The 19,914-nt window shown below is 41.8% G+C and overlaps 2 protein-coding genes and 3 non-coding genes across 6 annotated transcripts in view; 3 read left to right on the forward strand and 2 right to left on the reverse strand.

The window, feature by feature from the left end:
- The first annotated feature begins 446 nt into the window (after window positions 1-446).
- On the forward strand, window positions 447-518 carry trnag-ucc (transfer RNA glycine (anticodon UCC)). The gene has a single exon. It is a non-coding gene; the product is annotated as a tRNA-Gly (tRNA).
- A 2,549-nt stretch (window positions 519-3,067) lies between these two features.
- On the forward strand, window positions 3,068-3,149 carry trnas-aga (transfer RNA serine (anticodon AGA)). Its single transcript has one exon. It is a non-coding gene; the product is annotated as a tRNA-Ser (tRNA).
- Window positions 3,150-5,540: 2,391 nt separating this feature from the next.
- Window positions 5,541-5,612, reverse strand: trnag-ucc (transfer RNA glycine (anticodon UCC)). Its single transcript has one exon. It is a non-coding gene; the product is annotated as a tRNA-Gly (tRNA).
- A 2,074-nt stretch (window positions 5,613-7,686) lies between these two features.
- Window positions 7,687-16,159, reverse strand: map3k8 (mitogen-activated protein kinase kinase kinase 8). The gene is made up of 8 exons (XM_008302605.1): window positions 16,086-16,159; window positions 15,070-15,441; window positions 14,757-14,927; window positions 12,501-12,762; window positions 11,502-11,608; window positions 10,435-10,587; window positions 8,509-8,755; window positions 7,687-8,412 (listed from the first exon to the last, which is right to left on the reverse strand). The coding sequence occupies exons 2-8, from the start codon at window positions 15,412-15,414 to the stop codon at window positions 8,288-8,290; spliced, it is 1,410 nt and encodes a 469-aa protein (XP_008300827.1). The 5' UTR covers window positions 15,415-15,441; window positions 16,086-16,159; the 3' UTR covers window positions 7,687-8,287.
- A 484-nt stretch (window positions 16,160-16,643) lies between these two features.
- Window positions 16,644-19,914, forward strand: part of mtpap (mitochondrial poly(A) polymerase) — a 15,129-nt gene continuing 11,858 nt past the window's right edge. For both annotated transcript variants that reach the window (XM_008302606.1, XM_008302607.1), the window contains exon 1: window positions 16,644-16,807. In XM_008302606.1, coding sequence (XP_008300828.1) covers window positions 16,657-16,807 — 151 coding nt within the window. In that variant the 5' untranslated portion in view covers window positions 16,644-16,656. The remainder of the gene's footprint in view (window positions 16,808-19,914) is intronic.

Here is a 19,914-nt window from a genome sequence, read left to right on the forward strand (position 1 = left end):
ATGACAAAGAGTTTGTGAGATATTTTGCCTTTGATCTGGATGATCAGGGACAAGTTAGAGACAACCAGCTGCAAACAGTGTCACAGAGAAGCTGGATGCCTCTCTAGGAAGCATTGGTTGTTTATGTGATGAACAACTTCACAGACAGACTTCATTGACAGATCACATCAACAATATTGAAGAAAACCACTGACTTTGCTTTACTTAGAAAACAACATTCAAATCTTGTAGAATTCACTTTAACCACTCGGACACAACAGCTCCTTGGAGCACTGGGCAGCCCTCCTCAGGCGCACTCATCTTCATCCACCTGGACCACCTGTCAACTGCTGCTGGAGGTTAAAGTTGTTGAGGTGGTGCTGGATTATCAGCTATTCTGTCCTCTGTGTATAAACTCATATAAGCTTCTAAACAGAAGAACGTGCACAAAAGCAGCCTTTTCCAGAGCGATGGTGGTATAGTGGTGAGCATAGCTGCCTTCCAAGCAGTTGACCCGGGTTCGATTCCCGGCCATCGCAGTAAGTCTGATTCCTCTAGCAGAGTAAAAGCTGCTTGTGGGTTTTGTCTGTGTTCGTTTACTTCTGTATATAAAAGCCCAATTACTGGAGAAACTTTGTTCTGATAGAAATCAGCAGAGTGCAGATCCTCCTCCTTCTGCAATCAACAGAATTAATGTCATCATTTTCCTTAATACTTAAGGTACATACAACAGTTACAATGTACGTATTGTTTCATATTGTTGGCATCAAACTGGGTCATACCACTTGTCCATAGGTGTGAATGTGAATGTGCTTGGTTGTCTGTCTCTAAGTGTAGCCCTGTGATGGACTGGTGACCTGTCCAGGGTGTCCCCTGCCTTCACCCTGAGTCGGTTGGGATAGACTCCTGCCCCCCTGCGACCCTCATGGATGGATGTCAGCAGGTTTTGAACCTACTTGGAGAGACTCCAACTTTTGGTCAGAACTTTCTTATTCAGTGGTCAGAACTGAAGAGAACTGTTTTAAAACCTGAGTAGAAACGGGTGTCAGAACAGCTAAACTCTCTTTGAGGTCAATGTCAAAGTCTGTCGATGAAAACTCTCGTTGTCGGCAGGATTCGAACCTGCGCGGGGAGACCCCAATGGATTTCTAGTCCATCACTTTATTGTTTGCGTCCATAGGTGTGAATGTGAGTGTGCTTGGTTGTCTGTCTCTAAGTGTAGCCCTGTGATAGACTGGTGACCTGTCCAGGGTGTCCCCTGCCTTCACCCTGAGTTCCATGGTATAGAGTCCAGCCCCCCTGCAACCCCAGTGAGGATTAAGTAGTGTATAGATAATGGATTAATGTTGAACCAGTCCTTTTGAAGTCAGCGGTCTAAGGCTCTGCATTCAGGTCGCAGTCTCTCATGGAGGCATGGATTCAAATCCCACTTCTGATAACAGATATTTAGATAACAACAAGAAAACCTGGAGACACACAGAAGGTGATCATGCCAGAATTGACACAACACACTGAGGTTGAGGTTCCAAGGACCAGGTATTACTGGGCAATGTGCAAGTCCATCCGCCCTTATGTTGAGATGTGAGGTCCTCAGTCGGAAGGAAATGTTAGAACTGTCACATTTGAAATAGAGTAGTCCTTTTGTTACATTTGATTTGCTGACATCAATTTTTGCTGGGAGATCCACCCCATGGTGCACCTACAAGGCCCCAGGTTCAGACTGTGACATCTCTATCAGCTTAGATCTTCAAGACACAAAGCTCTGCTTGTGAGACATAAAGTACTGCTTGTGAGAAAACAAAATCCTGTGTAGTTATACATACTGCTGCTTATGAATGTGTGATTAAAAAAAATCAACAACATAAAAGTGATAAAAATCATTACTGGCACTGTTCAGATTGTGGGATGAAACATGACACATCTGCAACTGTAAATTCAAGCATCAGGAGGATCATTGCAGCACTGCCAGACACAGTGTGGACTACTCAGGAGAGGAAATGCAACGACTGAAAATCGAACCCAGGTCAGCTGCTTGGAAGGCAGCTATGCCCACCACTGTACAATCATTGTTTTGAAAAGGTTGGACTTTGTGTGCTGACAGGAATTTAGAGGGAAAAGAGAAGGGAGCGGAGGTGCATCAGTAGTAGGATCTCCTGGTATTTTTGGCATGCTGCCTTTGCATACCAGGTAAGGTCTACAGTGACCTTACTTTGTTAAGCGCTATGTGATGACATATGTTGTAAACTGCGCTATACAAAAAAAAATTGAAATTGAAATTATGTATTAGGACATGCTAAATCTTTTTCTGGGATGCTGTACTGCGTGGAGGTATGGAGGTATGTGACTGAGTGCACGTAAGTGTTGAAGGTGTTTTTCGAAGAATATGAAGCACCGCCATCTTGTGGTAAATTGATGGAACTAAAATGTATCTGTTGTTTCTTTTCAATCTTTTTATTGTCAGAGAGATTAAAATGGAGCCATATCCCAAGCTCAAGCTTATGTCACTTTGATCAATATTCAAAAACAGAGATTGCTGAATGTTCTTACTTTTATTTAACGATTTTACATTTTGGTAGAAAAATACAACTGCTGCCTTCTGTAACTCTTCACTATTTGAAAGTACAGTATGTGGCACATTTTTTTTCTAATACATTCTCAGTTCCAGTCAGCGTTTCACAGATATGTGGTACGGTTGACCAGCTGCCATGAGTCTGTGCTGTGCTTTTGTCACTTGTTAAATTACTATGTAAATAAAATGGTGTCAGTACTGAATGGTAATGATTAACATCCTTCAAGCGCAAACAATAAAGTGAGTAAAATGAGTTCTGGGAAGTGTTTTCATGTCCTGACTGTTGGGAACAGTTCAGCTGCTATCAGTGCTGCTCTGATGTCTGTTTCCTGGCAGGTTTTATAACAGTTGTGTTCATGTCAGTCCCATGTCTGCAATCTGACCAGTGACCAGCTTTTGAAGTCATTTATACAACAAAGTGACAAAAAAATGTGTTTTTGAGATTCTCATTTGTGTCAAATGCTCAGCCAAAAAGATGTTGTTCACGCTGACAACAAGTGTTTAGGGGTGAACCGAAGAGTTGTCGTGGCCGAGTGGTTAAGGCGATGGACTAGAAATCCATTGGGGTCTCCCCGCGCAGGTTCGAATCCTGCCGACAACGAGTGTTTTCATACACTGACTTTGACAAAGACCTCAAAGAGAGTTCAGCTGTTCTGACACCAGTTTCAACTCAGGTTTTAGAACAGTTCTGTTCGTTTCCGCCTAATTTCTGTCATCTGACCAGTGAATAATAAAGTTCTGACCAAAAGTTGGAGTTTCTTCAAGTGGGTTCAAAACCTGCAGACATCCATCCATTATCTGTCCATCCATCCATTATCTATACACCGCTTAATTGTCTGTAGGGTCGCAGGGGGGCAGGAGTCTATCCCAGCCGACTCAGGGCGAAGGCAGGGGACACCCTGGACAGGTCACCAGTCTATCACAGGGCTACACTTAGAGACAGACAACCAAGCACACTCACATTCACACTTACGGACAATTTAGAATCACCAATTAACCTCAACATATTTTTGGACTGTGGGAGGAAGCTGGAGAACCCAAAGAGAACCCACACTGCACGGGGAGAGCATCCAAACTCCACGCAGAAAGATCCCTGGAGTCCAAACCGGAACATGAACTGGGGATCTTCTAGCTGCGAACCACTGAGCCACCTTGCAGCCCCCTGCTGACAGCAGTTGTTCTCATTTCCTGACTGTTAATGCAGCATTGTTTAGATAGTTGGTACGTGTCAAAGAACCATCTAAATGCATACCAGAGCCCAAGGTTTCCCGGCAGAGCATTGCATTGTAAAAGGATAATCAGTGTACTGGTAACTGAGTGTGTCTGAATTCCCAGAATTACATGACACAACTTTGTGGATATATCAGGAGTTGGGAAGGAAAGCCTTTGCTTGAAAACAGGCTGCCATCCAAGCTCAAATGTCAGCTGTGTTCAATCAGTTATCTATACACCGCTTAATCCTCACAAGGGTCGTGGGGGGACTGGAGTCTATCCCAGTCTATAGCAGGGCTATGCTTAGAGACAGACAACCAAGCACACTCACATTCACACCTACAGACAATTTTTAATTGGTGATTCAAAATTGTCAACATGTTTTTGGACTGTGAGAGAGGAAGCCAGAGAACCCACACTACACAGGGAGAACATGCAAACTCCACGTAGAAAGATCCCAGGTGTCCTCATCGGGACGCAAACTGACAGCCTTCTTGCTGTGAGGCAATGGTGCTAACCACTGATCCACCTTGCAGCTCTCAATCACTCAGTCAATCAATCAGACCTTATTTATGTTGCACTTGTCATACAAACAGAAATGCCACACAAAGTGCTTTTCAGACAACAAATAAAAATCCAATCAAACAATACAAATAGTAAACTTGGTTGAAGAAGGACCAGACTGACATGCTGACTGACTTTCAGTGGAATCAGCTTTCACTCCTACAGCTACAACTTTTATCAGATGAGAAAGAAAATACTTTGTTTTCAGTTCGTTTAATAAGAAGACTTTAGCAGAACAGTCATTGCAGATGGTTGCTTCCTGTAGGATTTGATCAAAGAGTCTTTTAGAAGAATATTACCCATCTTGTGGTCAAGAAATGGAACTAAAACTGATCACTGATGTTACTTTTGAATCTTACTGTTGTTAGAAAGAATAAAATTCAGACATTTCCGAAGCTCAAGTTTATTTCAGTTTAAGGAACTCTGGTTGTTTGTCTCTAACTTTTCCATGATCATCCAACTCAAATGTAAAATATCTTGGCTTAGTCTTGTAGGAAATATGAGCTGGTTGTAAATATCCTCAGACATTTCCATCCTTTGCCTGTTTACCTGCTGCAGTTCTAAATGTTTGGAGATTCTCCACACATGCTGAAGTTGATGTTGACAACAGTTGTTTTAATGTATGGACTATTTATGTGACATTATTTAGTTAGTTGGTATGTGTCAAAGTGAAATCCACATGCATACGGAGACTCAAGGTTTCATTGTAACAGGATGATCACGATTATTCACTTTAAATGTGGTTTTAATGTTGTAGCTGATCACTATGTTCAGCCTCTGCTCACAGGGGATGTAGTTCAGTGGTAGAGCATGTATGAGCCCCTGGTTCAACCTCTGGCATCGCCTCAGTTTGTAGTTTGTCCTTGTGACAAACATTTTGCATGTGTGCACAAGATGAGAAAGGACAGAGATGTGACTCAATGTTCTTTGCTCAGTCAAATAAAGACGCTTGTGTTCTTGCTTCCTGCTGATGTGATCTTTCAGTGAAGTCTGTCTGTGAAGTTGTTCTTCAGAAAAACAAGTAATGGTTACCAGAGAAACAGGATGATGTTCTGACTGTACAAGTGGTTTTAGAAGCATTCATTATTTAACTGAACTGTGCTGACACCAGTTCCTCTTTGGGTTTTCAAGAGGATAGCGAGTGTTATATATGTAAATCTACTGTTGGGTTTCTATTGGACGTAATCTGGCTTTTGTACACAGACAAAAGCCTCTCTGCGATGGCCGGGAATCGAACCCGGGTCAACTGCTTGGAAGGCAGCTATGCTCACCACTATACCACCATCGCTGCATTATGGGATGAGTTTTGTTGCCAGCTCAGCAGTTTATGAGCTGACTGAGAGAGGAGGAGGAGAAAGAGGGAGGAGGAGCAGAGGAGGAGAAGAGGGAGGGACACCAGAGAGACAAGAGCTTCTTTCACTGCTGCTTATTCACTGCTGCTATTTCTACATGATCCAAGGGGGCTTCACCAAACCATATGTACAGTGTGACTTTCTTATTTCCAGCCTTTATGGTGATGCGATCTGGAATTATTCTCTGATTAACAGAGAGTTTTCATATGCAAATCTACTCAGATGCTTAGGTTTGAGATCTGTACTTGTCAAATCTGCTACCCTCTAGCGCAGTGGTAAAACACATTCTTTGCATGTATGAGGCCCTGGGTTCAATCCCTGGCATCCCCATGTACCTTTGTGTTTCCTCTCTGATCTACTGCTGTGATTAAATGCAAAGCTTGAAGCATTAAGTTTCTTGTGGTCCTCTGATCCTTGTCTTCAAGGCAGATGACTAACTGCAGTTAACGAGCTAGACTGAGGAACAGAAATGGAGAGAACAGCAGAGAGTCTGTGAAATATGGTCTACTGATGAGGTATGAAGGTCAGGATCAAACAGAAGTATAAAAAAACACAATCATTTCTTGGACATCATATTAAAATAGCTCCGTTTTAACCTGTTCAGTGAGTTGAAAGCAGCATTATGGTCGGTGGTGAGTGATCATGTCTGTACTTGAGAGGAGGTTGTATCTGATGCTACCAGCAGATGGCAGCACATGTTTGCCACATTCAGCAGTGACTGGAAATGTAAATGCTCCAGCTTTCAGATCAGTCTGAGGCAAACCCCTCCACAGCCGAGCTCACCGCCCACTCTTCTGTGATGCTTTTAGAAAGAGGAAGAGTGGGCCCAGGCTGCAGATAAACAGAAACACTTCGCACACTTTAACCACTCGGGTTTCCCTGATGCAAAACCAGTCGTAGATACTGCCCATGACTAAATATGAGCAAATAGAAGGTAGTAAAGGGCTTTGCTGAAGCCTGATTCATCCTTATCTGAACGATCTGGCTACTCGATGGGGAATCCAGGAAAACCCACATGAAGCAACTTCTAACTAAAAGGCTCTTTGGGTTTTTTTCAGCACTTTATTTGCTCTTTACTGCTAAAATACTGAAGAATATGTAGCAGGAGCGTTCTAAGTCATACTTCATGGTTAGTGATGACTACTCACTGTCTTCAGTTTTTTTGTTGCAGAAAAAAATACATGTATTTTTGTTGGCAATATCTATGAGAGAATTAAATGTTCAAATAATAATCCAGAGGAGATGGGAACGTTTCACATTTTAACATAAACTGAGAGACACACAATGTAATGTTTAATGCTCTGACGCACTTTACTCACTCTTTTAGTCATGCTTGTACCATTTCTGACCTTGACTGAACTGTCTGGACAACTCCTGGATGGATAGTTGGGCTTCTCTGATTTAGACATTCATGGATGAAGCATACCCGACAAGTTCATTTTTGTAGGTTTAAGGGAATGTCTCAACTACTGAATTAATTGAGGTGACTTTTGGTACACACAGGTAGGATAAATTGTTGAAACTTATAATAATAAGTCTTTATTTCTCCAATTCTTTGGTTTGTTTATGACCAAATTCTTGATTGATTAAATGATTGTATTCCCATCAGAATAACAGACATGCACTATAGCCGTTGTAGAAAACGACACTTCACTTCCCTGTAATGTGAGGTAGGGGAAACTAAAGTGTCCCCATTCGCATAATACTGGTCACCAGGTTCTGTCCTGTCAGCGAGCTTGTTTAACATTTTCATATCATCATGCTGCATCAGATATCAAACACTACAGCACCACAGTTACACAGAACTGTAGCTGAACAGTCATTAGCTTTTATTGGAAAAAGAAAGTAGAAGTCAGCAGAGTGAATGTGAAACATTCTGACTTACTCAAGTTTTGAATTTCATTCTTTTCTCCAGGAATCTCCCCGAGTCATCAAGAAACAAATCCTAGATGAATAATCTGTTTAAAGTATGAACTAGTTGAGGCAGTAGTGAAAGACACACAGACAAAATGGGCTTTTGATTTTATTACATTTATTGACTGACGAACACATTTCAAACTCTCGATAATTTCTTTGCTTAATACCAAGGAAAAGAGAAGTTAATAGTTTTTTTTCAGTAAAAAGCAGACCTCATCTCACTGGATGTACAGAACACACAACAGATATCACATGCATTCCACAGAAGCTTTGTTTGCTGAGCACAACATGGCTATTAATATTCCACAGGAATTACAAAGAGGAGTTCATTAGGAACTATATAGTACATACATGTTTGCGTAGTGCACACATACTTTTTAAATGATAAAATGACATCGTAAAGTTTCATAAGAAAAGAAAATAGCATTAATTGTTTTTTTTTTTACTGGGATAATTACCACATTAAAAAAATAAAGTTTAAACATCTCACACAAAAGTGAGGGAAATTAGATATTTAATAGATAATGCTTATTTAGACACAATGCGTCTCATCCAACCACTGTCCTGCAGTGTTGTCCATTTCAGGCAGAGCTGAGTCCATCCAGTCCAAGTCACTCAGACTCTTTCACTGTATCAGTGAACCATGTCCGTTTATTGAAACATAAATGTGCAGTTGATTTCAACCAGTTAGGCGTTAGCCATATTCTGAGGTGGGGGGGCCTGTCACCAGTTTACAGTAACCTGACAAGGCCCCTAAGTCAATGTACAAGGAGCCCTTTCTCCTCATGTGGCCTGAGTCTTCAGAGTAAAGAGAGGATTCTGCAGACAAGAGAAAAAGGAGCATGTGTTAAAACAAGGCATGCATCTTATTGTTCATCTCAGGAAACACATTGAGCTCAGCATCTAGATCCTTACCCTGTGTGGTGTCGTGGTGCTGGCTCTGCTGTCGTAGCATGGTGTGGGTGGCCTCCTCTAGAGCTGAGTCAAGGCTCCAGCAGCGTGGCTGATCCTCCCTGGGTGGGTTGATGGCCTCGTCCTTCAGCAGATCGGACGCCGAGCTCCGCAGAGCGGGGTTTTTCTCCAGGGCTCGCTCCAGGAAGGATCGCATAGCCAGGCTGCAGTCCTCTGCTATGTCCTCCAGAGGGGGGGCCTGCTTGTGGATCTGTTGGGAGACAGATAAGACAGCAGTTAGGAAACTGTATCATGAGAGGGGAAAAAAACCTTCAACAAAACAAGACAGTCAGTGCTTGAAAATATCCAAAACAACTGGGCGCGTAGAAGTCCTCAGCAGCTGTGACCCAGTTTTTATTGTCTGAATGTCATCGTGAGTAACAGCTTGTAAAACAAGTTTGGTTGTGGGAAAAAGGAACCGTGAGCAGCAGCACAGCTCAGCCTGTTGAAGTGACTTTAACATGTAACATCACTTCTGCACGACTGCAGTTTCACGAGGAAGTGAGTAACTGTCACAACTTTAAAAAAGCTGATAATCATTTCAGAAACAGGACTTGAAAGCAAAGAACCCATGTAATGGAACACTAGAAATAGAAGTATTGACGGAGCAAGTGGGCTATAGGTTACACACTGCAAACAGCCTCTTTATCTCGTGGCAATCTAGACTGTCGAGGGCCTGAATAAGGTCATGGAAACGTGTCACTTTTTAAAATGTAGGAAGATAAAGACACAAGATACTGTCTCTATTGAGGCATGAACGTGAGCTAACAATAGTTTCAAGTATCTGTAATGCTAACAGATAATCAGAACCCAAAGTGTGATTTGATAATAGCGGTCATTGTGATGTAAATGTATGAACCGGCCACAGGGTGTTGAGTTTCTTCTACTCTTAAATAAGTTTTCAAAAATGAATCCTTTCTTTTCTTTTTTACCTTAAAATGCTGGACACCTTTGTTAAATTCTTCTATAATTTGATTGTGCTGACATGTTAAATAATTCCTTGTTTGCAATGGAAACAGGCCATAAATTCAACACTAACACATCGTCATCTTATATAGGTGGAATAGTTACTTGCTCACAAAAGATTCCCATGTTATACGTACATATGGTCGATACATAGGAACATCTGGGGACGTGTTTGTTATCTGATCAATAATATTCAGCCTTCTTTCAGTTCTGTTTTGGTCTCCACCAACTCCTGAGGGAAATATCTGGTACGTAAGCTGATAAATGCTCCACTAAGTCCACCGGCTACATGCATATGAGGGTTTTTACAGCATTTTAACAAAAAGCAGCAGCTGAATATGGTGCCAAAAGAAATGTAAGATTAACTCAGTCAAGTTGCAGGCTGTTAAAACCGTAACAAAAAGTGGAACGATGCTAAAATACTCAGGTGCAGAGTCAATTCAATGTGGATTCATCGCTACAACTGACCCATTTCACATGCAATGAGCCATGCAATTCATTGTTTATCTGCTAACATGCAAAGTTGCACAAAAAAACAGATGAAGCCGATAGGAGTGCCACTCAGTTTGAAGGTTTGAAACCAAAGCATGTAAAGTTCAAAGTGGAGTCTGTGATTCTGGAGAAAGATTGTTGATATTTAGCAAGCCACATTTACTGTCGCTCCTGCTCCCCACCTGCCTTGCTGTGCACAAATGTCTACCGGCTGATGGCAAACAATAGAAACGTTTTCATCCTTTGAGGATGATGAATGTCTCCTCCAATCCTTTGCTGATAATTCATCCAAGAGTTGTCAAAACAATCTAAATCTGGAAGCCTCTCCAATAGTTGTAGAGTTATATCAATACGAGGCAATCGACAAACCAACGCTGCCATTCTAGAGTCGTGCTGTAAACAATTAAAGAATAAAAAATGTGCAGTACTTACAATGTAGAGGTAGGATGGGTAGGCAGTGCGTGGGTATCTCCTGACCCAGGGAGGACTACCAGTCTGCATGTGAATAATGGTGGTGCCCAGGCTGTAGATGTCTGTCTTGGTGTCATGTCCTCGACACAGAACCAGCTCTGGACTCATATACATCTGTAGAACACAAGGGCAACGATACATAAATTACATAAAAAATCCCTGCAGAACATAATGGTAGAAAAGGGGGTGAAAATGGTTCCTCTTTTGTTTGTGTTCCATTCAAATTGCGTTTATCAGAAAAGAGAACAAACAGGAAACGTGCTATTGCAGCATCAGGGGCTTTCTGTCTGCAGTAAACAAGCTAACCTTTAGACCCACGCAGCATGTGTCAAGGTGAGGACAGTGCAGAAGTGTGCTGGCCTTTGGAGTGTGAAGAGTAAACACACTAGTTGAGTTCATCTTTTTGTCTGTCACTGCTGGAAATTCCACCCTGCTCTTCCATGTTAGTGTAAGCCTGAGCAGTCCAGCGTACTCGCATGCACTGCATTTCTTATTATTGCCGCCGGGTGTCTGCCCTGGGACTTTCCACAAGCCAGACCATGAGAGGCCCAGTGTGCATATACAAAGGGCCATATAGACTGACAGGCAAACAGGTGAAAACATGGGAAAGCAAGAAAAGGAAGGAGGAAAGGCGTGTGAAAAATCTCTTGGATTAATCCATAAAATTTCCCAAGTACTGATTAAAACGGAGGACTCTGAGCATGAGCAAACTATTATTAGCAGCTCTGAGGTCAGCGAGTGCACTGACTGCTCTGCACTAATGCTTAGCGATCACTGACTCTCTATAATCATTTTGGAAAAGACAGACAAGCGCTGACAAGTCTTGAGACTAATTTGTTAAAAACCCTGGGGAAGTTTGGCCTGAGTCAAGAAGACTGCTGCCTTTTCTAGCTCAACACACAAGCTCAACATCAGCAAGAGGAGCGAGCATTGATTGAAGGAAGCAATTAACTAAAACAGAAGACTTGCATTCATTACAGACATGCATCCTGTAAAGGCAGCATGATGTCTCTGGCTTGTTTTCTTACCTCTGTTCCTCTCAGGTCTCTAGGAATGTATATATCTTCCGTCATCTGTACCGCCAGGCCGAAGTCCACCAGGACTGCCTTGTCTGACATCAGGACTATGTTACTGGCTGAGGAGAAGTAAAAAAAGCACGAGTTATGATTTACAGGTGTTGTAGAGGCACCATCAGCAAGAGCAGCAGCTGCACACAGCATTTTTTATGCTTTGCTGCACAGACGGGCAGAAGTGTTTTGCTTGTGGCACCGTTTGTATTAATTTCAACTGTGAAACAGCCACTGAATCCTTTAAAGAAGTCTAGTAAGTCACAGGCTTTTAGCGAAGGAATTTTAGAGATAATTTAAGGGCAAAGCTCATCCTTGTCCCTAAAACCTCACCAAGGTATAATTACATATTTTGATTGCAGGCAGGAAACGCTAAGAACCACAGCAACGTGTCAGAGGGCCAGGCTGGCCATTGTCGTAAGTCACTTGCCACTGTGGACCCTACATTTAACCCTGGGAGCATGAGAAGCAGGCTGGAATTTCCAGACAGCAAACAGCCTGTAGCCATGAGGCTGACAGACGGCTCTGGAGAATGCTTTGATCCCTGCAGCGCTGATGTGGTTCAGCCAACGTGAAACTACCTCCCATCAAACCTCAGCTGAGCCACACCTACTCTATCTAGTCAGTATTCATGTGATCTCAGGCATTAGTCACCAGGTTTTTATCAGCGTTATGTGATTATCTTTGATGACTTCCTCGAAATGCACTTGTTAAGTTCACATTGTAGTAAAATACTCTGCCCAACAGTCAGATTTCAGCGGTCCACTTAGTTTACAGTAATTTAGACTGATTCATCAGTTTCCTGCTCAAAAATTATTTACAAGAACTGGATCAGTCTGTGGCTTTGCTTTGACGTAAAGAAGGCAGAAGCTGATATTACATCATTTCCTCAACCCTTTACACAAGTTCACGAACATGCAAGCACGTCCACAATGAAAAACATTTTTCTCTTCTCCTTACGTTTGATGTCATGGTGGATGACGTTGTGTGAGTGCAGGTACTCCAGGCCCCGCAGAACTTGCTTGGTCACCCAGATGATCTCAAACTCCCTCATAGGTCCGCAGCTGTCCACCTTCTCTAGGACTGAGCCACCCTCACCAGCCTCCATGAACAGGTGGACGCTCTGGTCCCAGAGCAGAGCGCCGTACAGCTCAGCGATGTTCTCATGGCGCAAACGGGCCTGGAACTCCACATCAGCGGCTTTAAAGTTCTCCATGGGGATCTGGGGAGGAGATAATGAGATGTAAATATGGTACCTCATGGTTCAATTCAAAGGAATAGTTTATGATACGTTTGAGAGTTGAGAAGATCAATACCAGGGTCCTATCCGTCTGTTAAATGTGAGCTGGAGCCAACAAGCTCGATTTGTTGTCAGTCGAATGCACCTTTGTGTTTGCTCATGATAATGGCAGCTGCCCTTCGTAAAGGAATCATTACCTTCATTCTAATCACATTTTCAGTGCATCTTCATCTGTTTTCGTCTTGCCTGTATGTAGGTGAAATGGTGTCCTCAGTAAAAAGCATTCATCTTGTTTTATGTTACTTTGGGGGAAAAAAATGTCTGCTTCCTTGCTCCCCAAAGACAAAATAGTCTAAAATTTCCCCCTCACATCCAAAATACTGTAGCTACGGTATTTTGTATATTTAATATATAGTAAATAAATAAAGTGCAAGCCTTTAAAAGGACATGTGCTCTCTCTCTGCTTTTAACAGCATTAGCCAGACGGCCTGAAACTCTGCTTAACTTAGCGTAGCATAAATTCTAGATGAGCGAGAGCAGGCAGCTAGCTTCTCAAGGTTAATGCACCAAGTGACTTCTGAAAAACTCACAAATTAACTGGCTCAGCTAATTCAGAAGTTCTGGTTCAACTGTAGGTTAAACTAATTGGATAATTTTTTTTAAAAAAAAGAAAAGAAAAAAAGGGATACAAGTTGTGCTTATGTTTAATTGTCAAGTGAATTCAAAGCAAACTTGTGAAATGTTCCATAAATTTAAAAAAAAAAAGGGAATTTTGCTTCCATTAACTGGTTTGGATTTAGTAAACCAGGCTGTGGAGACGTCAGAGGGTGGTGCTGTAATAAACACAGTAGAAGAAGCTGGAAATGAAACCTAACCCGAAGCACAACACTCAACAAGATGCAACAAACAAAACTCTGGTCATCTACCAGAGCAGAATGGAGATAAGTTTTCAGCAATTGTTTTCAACGGGGGGAACGCTGTAAATATTCTTTCATGTCAGCTGGTATTGGTCACGTTTCATGCAGTCAAAGACAAACACAATGAAAGAAAAAGCAGATCAATCATGTGAGTTTAACATTTGCTACGTCAGAACGTATTTAAAAAGGGTGTGTCCATCTTCCATTCTCACGTATAAACACATTGTTGTTTTGTTGTTGTTGTTTTTAAAATTCTTGCACAACATACCAGAGGGGGAAAAACTGCATTTTGTGATTTTGGGGGATGCTTGTAAAATGTTTTTTTTCTCCTTTGGGTGCTCATATTAGCACCCAACAAGCTTCATTTTCAGCATATAGACATAAAAGTAGCATCAATCTTCTCATCTAACTCTGTGCAATGAAATCAATGAGCGCTTTTTAAAATGTCAAACTAGTTTGTTAAATAATGGACCAGTTTTTCAGATACTGAAGTCAGTGTTATTTCAGGTTAAAATACATGTTATGACTCAGATACCAAGCACACACCTAGAGTGGTTCCAGTAAGTCTCTTCAGTGTATTCACAACAGTGTGTACAATGCACTGTGTCAACACAGCATTCAGATGATAACACCAGACTACACAGGAAAGTACTTCTTCCTCATTCGTCAATATTTGCCATGTAGGAAAGAGTAAGCAGTGATCTACGTAGATAAGAAAAAGGGCAGGATGTGTTGTGTAAAGTCTGCCATTTGTTTAAACTAACTCATCAAAGATTCAGAGGTTCTGTAAGAAGTTAGTGCTAAATTTCCATTCTTGCATTACTCTTAGCCCATTTTCTAAGTTTGTTACAAAAGAAAATGGTTCTTCTTTCAAGAGCACTGTTCCTCTTTTACTGCAAGGGAAGACATTTTTTCTGGCATTAACAGCTTTTTACAAGCAGAGGAGTAGTTGCACTGTGAACAAACAGTACTTGGCAGGTAGAATGTTTGGCACCTCGGGCAGGAGTTTCGAGAAATCAAGCACAGGCCGAATTCCAGTCACTGCTCAGCAAGACTCACCAGTTTGCAGGCCATTCTTTTCCTGGTGGTGGTGTCCTGAGCCAAGTGGACTTTCCCAAATGAGCCTTTGGGCACGAGGCTGGAACCGTAATTCTTGTACGTCAATTTCCAAGGAAACAGGAGCACGTCCATGTTGATCTGGTAGCGGCCTTTCTTCACAGCCATGTCCTTCTGCAAACAGAAGTTTACATTAAACAAAGAAGAGAAATCATACCAGCCTCATCATGCCAGAATGTCAGACATTTTATATGCACAGAAATATTCAGTTTTGTTTGGAGACAGTGAAAAGACAAAAAGGACATCAGATTTTCACCTTATTAAGGATGACTCCCATCTCCTTCGGCAGGTGCTGCAGGGCCGCTGCCTGCATGTTGGACAGGAGGTTGACAAAGGACAGCAGATCTGTGACCGTCCCATACTGAACACTACGAACTCCATTCCCGTACTCCTTCGCCTCACCCCCCAAGACACCCAGCTCCCCTGCCTCCTCGTTCTCATCCATCTCCTCCTGGGAGAGACCTTCTTCTTCAAACAGCAAGCCCGCGTCTTCCTCCTCTTCTTCCTCAAGCTGATAGAGAGTCTCTGTAGCGTTGATGATATCCTCTAAGTTCATGTGAGCCAGCAGCAGTTCTATTCCACTGTCATATTTGTAATCCATCTTGCTGCTCGGTGTGTCCTGCTCGACCTAAAATCAAACATCAGGGGGTCAGTTTGTGGACAGTTTTTCTGTTTGGGTTAGAACTTGTTTGTGAACAGTCAGTTCATGGCTTTTGAAAAGTGCATTTGAAGCGAAGGATGCACAGAGACACTGAAGCACTGGAGCTTTGGTACATCTGGCTGAACACACAGCTGGGAGGAGCTTCACTGTTTTCCAAGCAAAGAAAGGGAGTTTCACAATAAAGCTGGGAAGCCCCTTGAAGCGCTCCGACCCTTTATTTTTCACAGCTATGAACTGATCATCTGCTGAAAACTGCTGATCATCTATTATTATTATTATTATTAATATTAAAAAACGGATATTAACAGCTATGAATGTGTTGTGAAAAGAGTCCAGCTGATATACATATAATACTTCATGCAAAACATACACGTGCAGTTTTTTTTTCTTTTTTTCTTTTGAGACCGAGAGATTTCTCTGCCCACCAAAACCACTAGAAAAGCGAAAAATAATAATTTCCTGCCTTTTTTTTATGACACTCTAGAAAAACCTGATTACAATAACAATTCGGGTTGATGTACAAATGTCACAACCTATCCGTAAAATATTTATCTATTTATTTTTCTGCAGAAAATACAGGTTATTAAAAAGTAAGGTGATATAGTACTTGCCGTATTTGAGCCTGAGCCTCAGCGATACTGTGTCTCCATGATGCGTGTTGGGCGCCGGACACAGACTGTGTGTGCGGTGAGAGCAGCTCGGGTTATGTTTGGAAGGAAGTAAACAGGAATCGTAGTCGGTCTGCGCGTAGGTGGAGACGTCTTTAATGTCAGGTGACAGAGTTTTGCTCTGCGAAGGTTTCGTTTTCCTTTTCTTCGGTTTGCTCAGATGGAAAACAAACAGAGAAAAAAACTAATATTCCACACATTGGTCGCGTGGTTTCCTGCGGGGAAATATTATAATATATTATTAATGTGACGCATAGTAGAAAAGCAACACATGAAAGGCGTTTAAGGCCATTCATGTCTGAAAAGGAAAAATGGCGAAATTCAAAATGAAATTTAAAGCTAGGGCTTTATAGCAGCTACCAAAGACACTGATACAAAATTGGCAGTTGTATATTTGCGTTACTATCGCTCATATTTTTTTAATTGTCATGATGTGTCGTGTCCTCTTTGGCCCCTCTCGGTTGCCGTAGGCAGAACCAAACGCATGCGCATTTCTGCCTAGGTCTTAGCAGCAATGGCGTCCTCCATCGCAGTGTGCAGGTTACATATGACGAGAAGGGTCAGGCTTGTGAAGTCCCTACAGAAAGTTGAGACGTTTCTTCAGCGAAGTATTGGGACAGACGTTGTCGCTGCCCAACCCGAAGCACCTACGAGAGACGAAAGTGGTTGGTATTGCTGTTAGCCTTTAGATTAGCCCTGACACATACCGCTGTCTACTGTGTGTGACTGTCATGTCCAAACTCCATTGAGAAAACGTAGTACTTTGGCTAGCTTCGCTGAAACCCTAAATGCGTAATATAATTAATAGAATTTGAGAAACTTTTAAAAAATGGTCAGTGTTTACGTAAAATTCGGCGTGTTGTTTATTTGTATACAGAGGTTCTCAAATTCAGTAAAATCTTCTCCAAAAGCGATTCTTCTGTCGTTCGGATAAGACGTAGTCTTTGTTAATGGTGCGTTGTAGATGATATTCATGTCAAATTGAAAAGTTGTTTCTTCAGCTGTGCTATATCACATATGAAGCCAGTGTTTGCGATGTGTGGATTCAGTGGTTTACAACAGAAGGAAATACACACGTGGGCAAAATTATTGGTACCCTTCGGTTAATGAAAGAAAAACCCACGATGGTCACAGAAATAACTTGAATCTGACAAAAGTAATAATAAATAAAAATTCTATGAAAATTAAGCAATGAAAATCAGATATTGCTTTTGAACAGTGGTTTAACAGAATCATTTTTTAAAAATAAAGTCATGAAACAGGCCTGGACAAAAATGATGGTACCCTTAACTTAATGTTTTGTTGCACAACCTTTCGAGGCAATCACTGCAATCAAACCATTTCTGTAACTGTCAATGAGACTTCTGCACCTCTCAGCAGGTGTTCTGGCCCACTCCTCATGAGCAGACTGCTCCAGTTGTCTGAGCTTTGAAGGGTGCCTTCTCTGGATGGCATGTTTCAGCTCTTTCCACAGATGTTCAATAGGATTTAGATCAGGGCCCATAGAAGGCCACTTCAGAATAGTCCAATGTTTTCCTCTTAGCCATTCTTGGGTATTTTCAGCTGTGTGTTTTGGGTCATTATCCTGTTGCAAGACCCTTGACCCGCGACTGAGACCTTGATAGTCTTGAGATTTCATTGGAGCCTGCACAGATTCAAGACACCCTGTGCCAGATGCAGCAAAGCAGCCCCAGAACATAACAGAGCCTCCTCCATGTTTCACAGTAGGGACAGTGTTCTTTTCTTAATATGCTTCATTTTTGCATCTGTGAACGTCGAGCTGAAGTGCCTTGCAAAAAAGTTTCAGTTTTGTCTCGTGTGTCCATAGGACATTCACCCAGAAGCTGTGTGGCTTGTCAACATGCAGTTTGGCAAATTCCAGTCTGGCTTTTTTATGATTAGTTTTCAACAATGGTGTCTTCCTTGGTCGTCTCTCATGAAGTCCACTTTGACTCAAACAACGACGGATGGTGTGATCTGACACTGATGTACCTTGACCTTTGAGTTCACCTTTAATGTCTTTACAGGTTGCTCTGGGCTCTTTTGTTACCATTCGTATTATCCGTCTCTTGGATTTGTCATCAGATTTCCTCCTGCAGCCACGTCCAGGGAGATTGGCTACAGTCCTATGGATCTTAAATTTCTGAATAATATGTGCAACTGCAGTCACAGGAACATTAGCTGCTTGGAGATGGTCTTACAGCCTTTACTTTTAACATGCTTGTCTATAATTTTCTTTCTAATCTCCTGAGACAACTCTCTCCTTCGCTTCCTCTGGTCCATGTTTAGTGTGCTCCACACCATGTCACCAAACAGCACAGTGACTACTTGTAACCCTATAAATAGGCTGACTGACTGATTACAAGTTTGTAGACACCTGTGATGCTAATTAGAGGACACACCTTGATTGAACATGTCCATATGGTCACATTATTTTCAGTCTTTTCTAGGAGTACCTTCATTTTTTAAAAATAATTCTGTTAAACCACGGTTCAAAAGCAATTCCTGATTTTCATTGCTTAATTTCCATAGAATTTTTATTTATTTTTACTTTTGTCAGATTATTTATGTGACCGTTGTGGGTTTTTCTTTCATTAACCGAGGGGTACCAACAATTCTGTCCACGTGTGCACCTGTGCAGTGTCACGTTAAAGTTAAATGACTCAAAAGTCCATCACCTCAATCATTGCACTGTTGCAGTGAATTCACAGTCCTGACAGTGAAACACAAAGGTGAAGTGAGAGGATATGGGGCTGCATGTGTATAAAAGGCATAGGGGAGATGACATTTCTAACTGGCACCATGAATGTCTGTGGATATACCAAAATATTGACTGGCAAGATGACTCCCAGTCTGCAGCAGCTTGGCAGAGGAGGAATACTGATCATGATAACCATCCAAAGCACTCTGCCAAAATCACACAAGAGTTTCCAAAGTGAAAAAATACAAAACTATAACCTGGACAAGTATGTCATCTGACTTGAATCCAACAGAACACCTTTGGGGTATTTAAATGAGAAAGGCAGAGCAACACAACCCCTCCAGGAAAGAACATCTCTCCAGAAATAAGTACAGCACTAGTGTCCTCCATAAAGGTGGACAGAAGGAAATATTAAGAAAATATAGATTTGGATTTCAGTAGTAAAAGGTTTAGTGGCATTTGTTGCATTGAGCACCTACTGTGGAAACTAAATTTTAATTTAGAAAACCGAAACAATTTTTAAAAGGTCCCATGTGGTGAAACTCAAATTTTCTTGTGCTTCTTGTGTGAGATTGCTATGTATCTCTTAAGTAAAGTAATAGTTGTTATGGTAAGAGGACTATTAAGCCTCCCAGCTTTACAGGTGTGTCAGGACTAGACTGAGCCTCTATGTAACAACTAACCAGGGGTCCGTTTCACAAAGCAGGTTTAATGAAAACTCTCAGTCTGTTAACCCTGAAACCTCATTTGCTGAAATAAGGTTCAGGGTTAACAGACTCAGAGTTTTCACTAAACCTGCTTTGTGAAATGGACCCCAGTAGTCATCCAGCTCAAGCTACAACTGACAGCTGACAATCACAGATGTAGTCAGTTGGTTTTTCCTGAAGATGGCGGCCACAGCAGCAGCTTACTGGTTTTCAGAGCAAAACAGCTCTTTCAGAACAGCCCTAAAACCAGGGTTAATACAGTCATGGTGAAATGAGATGTTTTTGCAGTATTTTGAGCTGGAAAACTGAAAAACATGCAGTGGGGACATGTGAGGCTTCCTTCCTTCCTTCCTTCCTTCCGTCC

This window comes from Stegastes partitus, unplaced genomic scaffold (genome assembly GCF_000690725.1).
Source record: "Stegastes partitus isolate 25-593 unplaced genomic scaffold, Stegastes_partitus-1.0.2 Scaffold1844, whole genome shotgun sequence".
In the NCBI taxonomy this organism is placed as follows: domain Eukaryota; kingdom Metazoa; phylum Chordata; class Actinopteri; family Pomacentridae; genus Stegastes; species Stegastes partitus.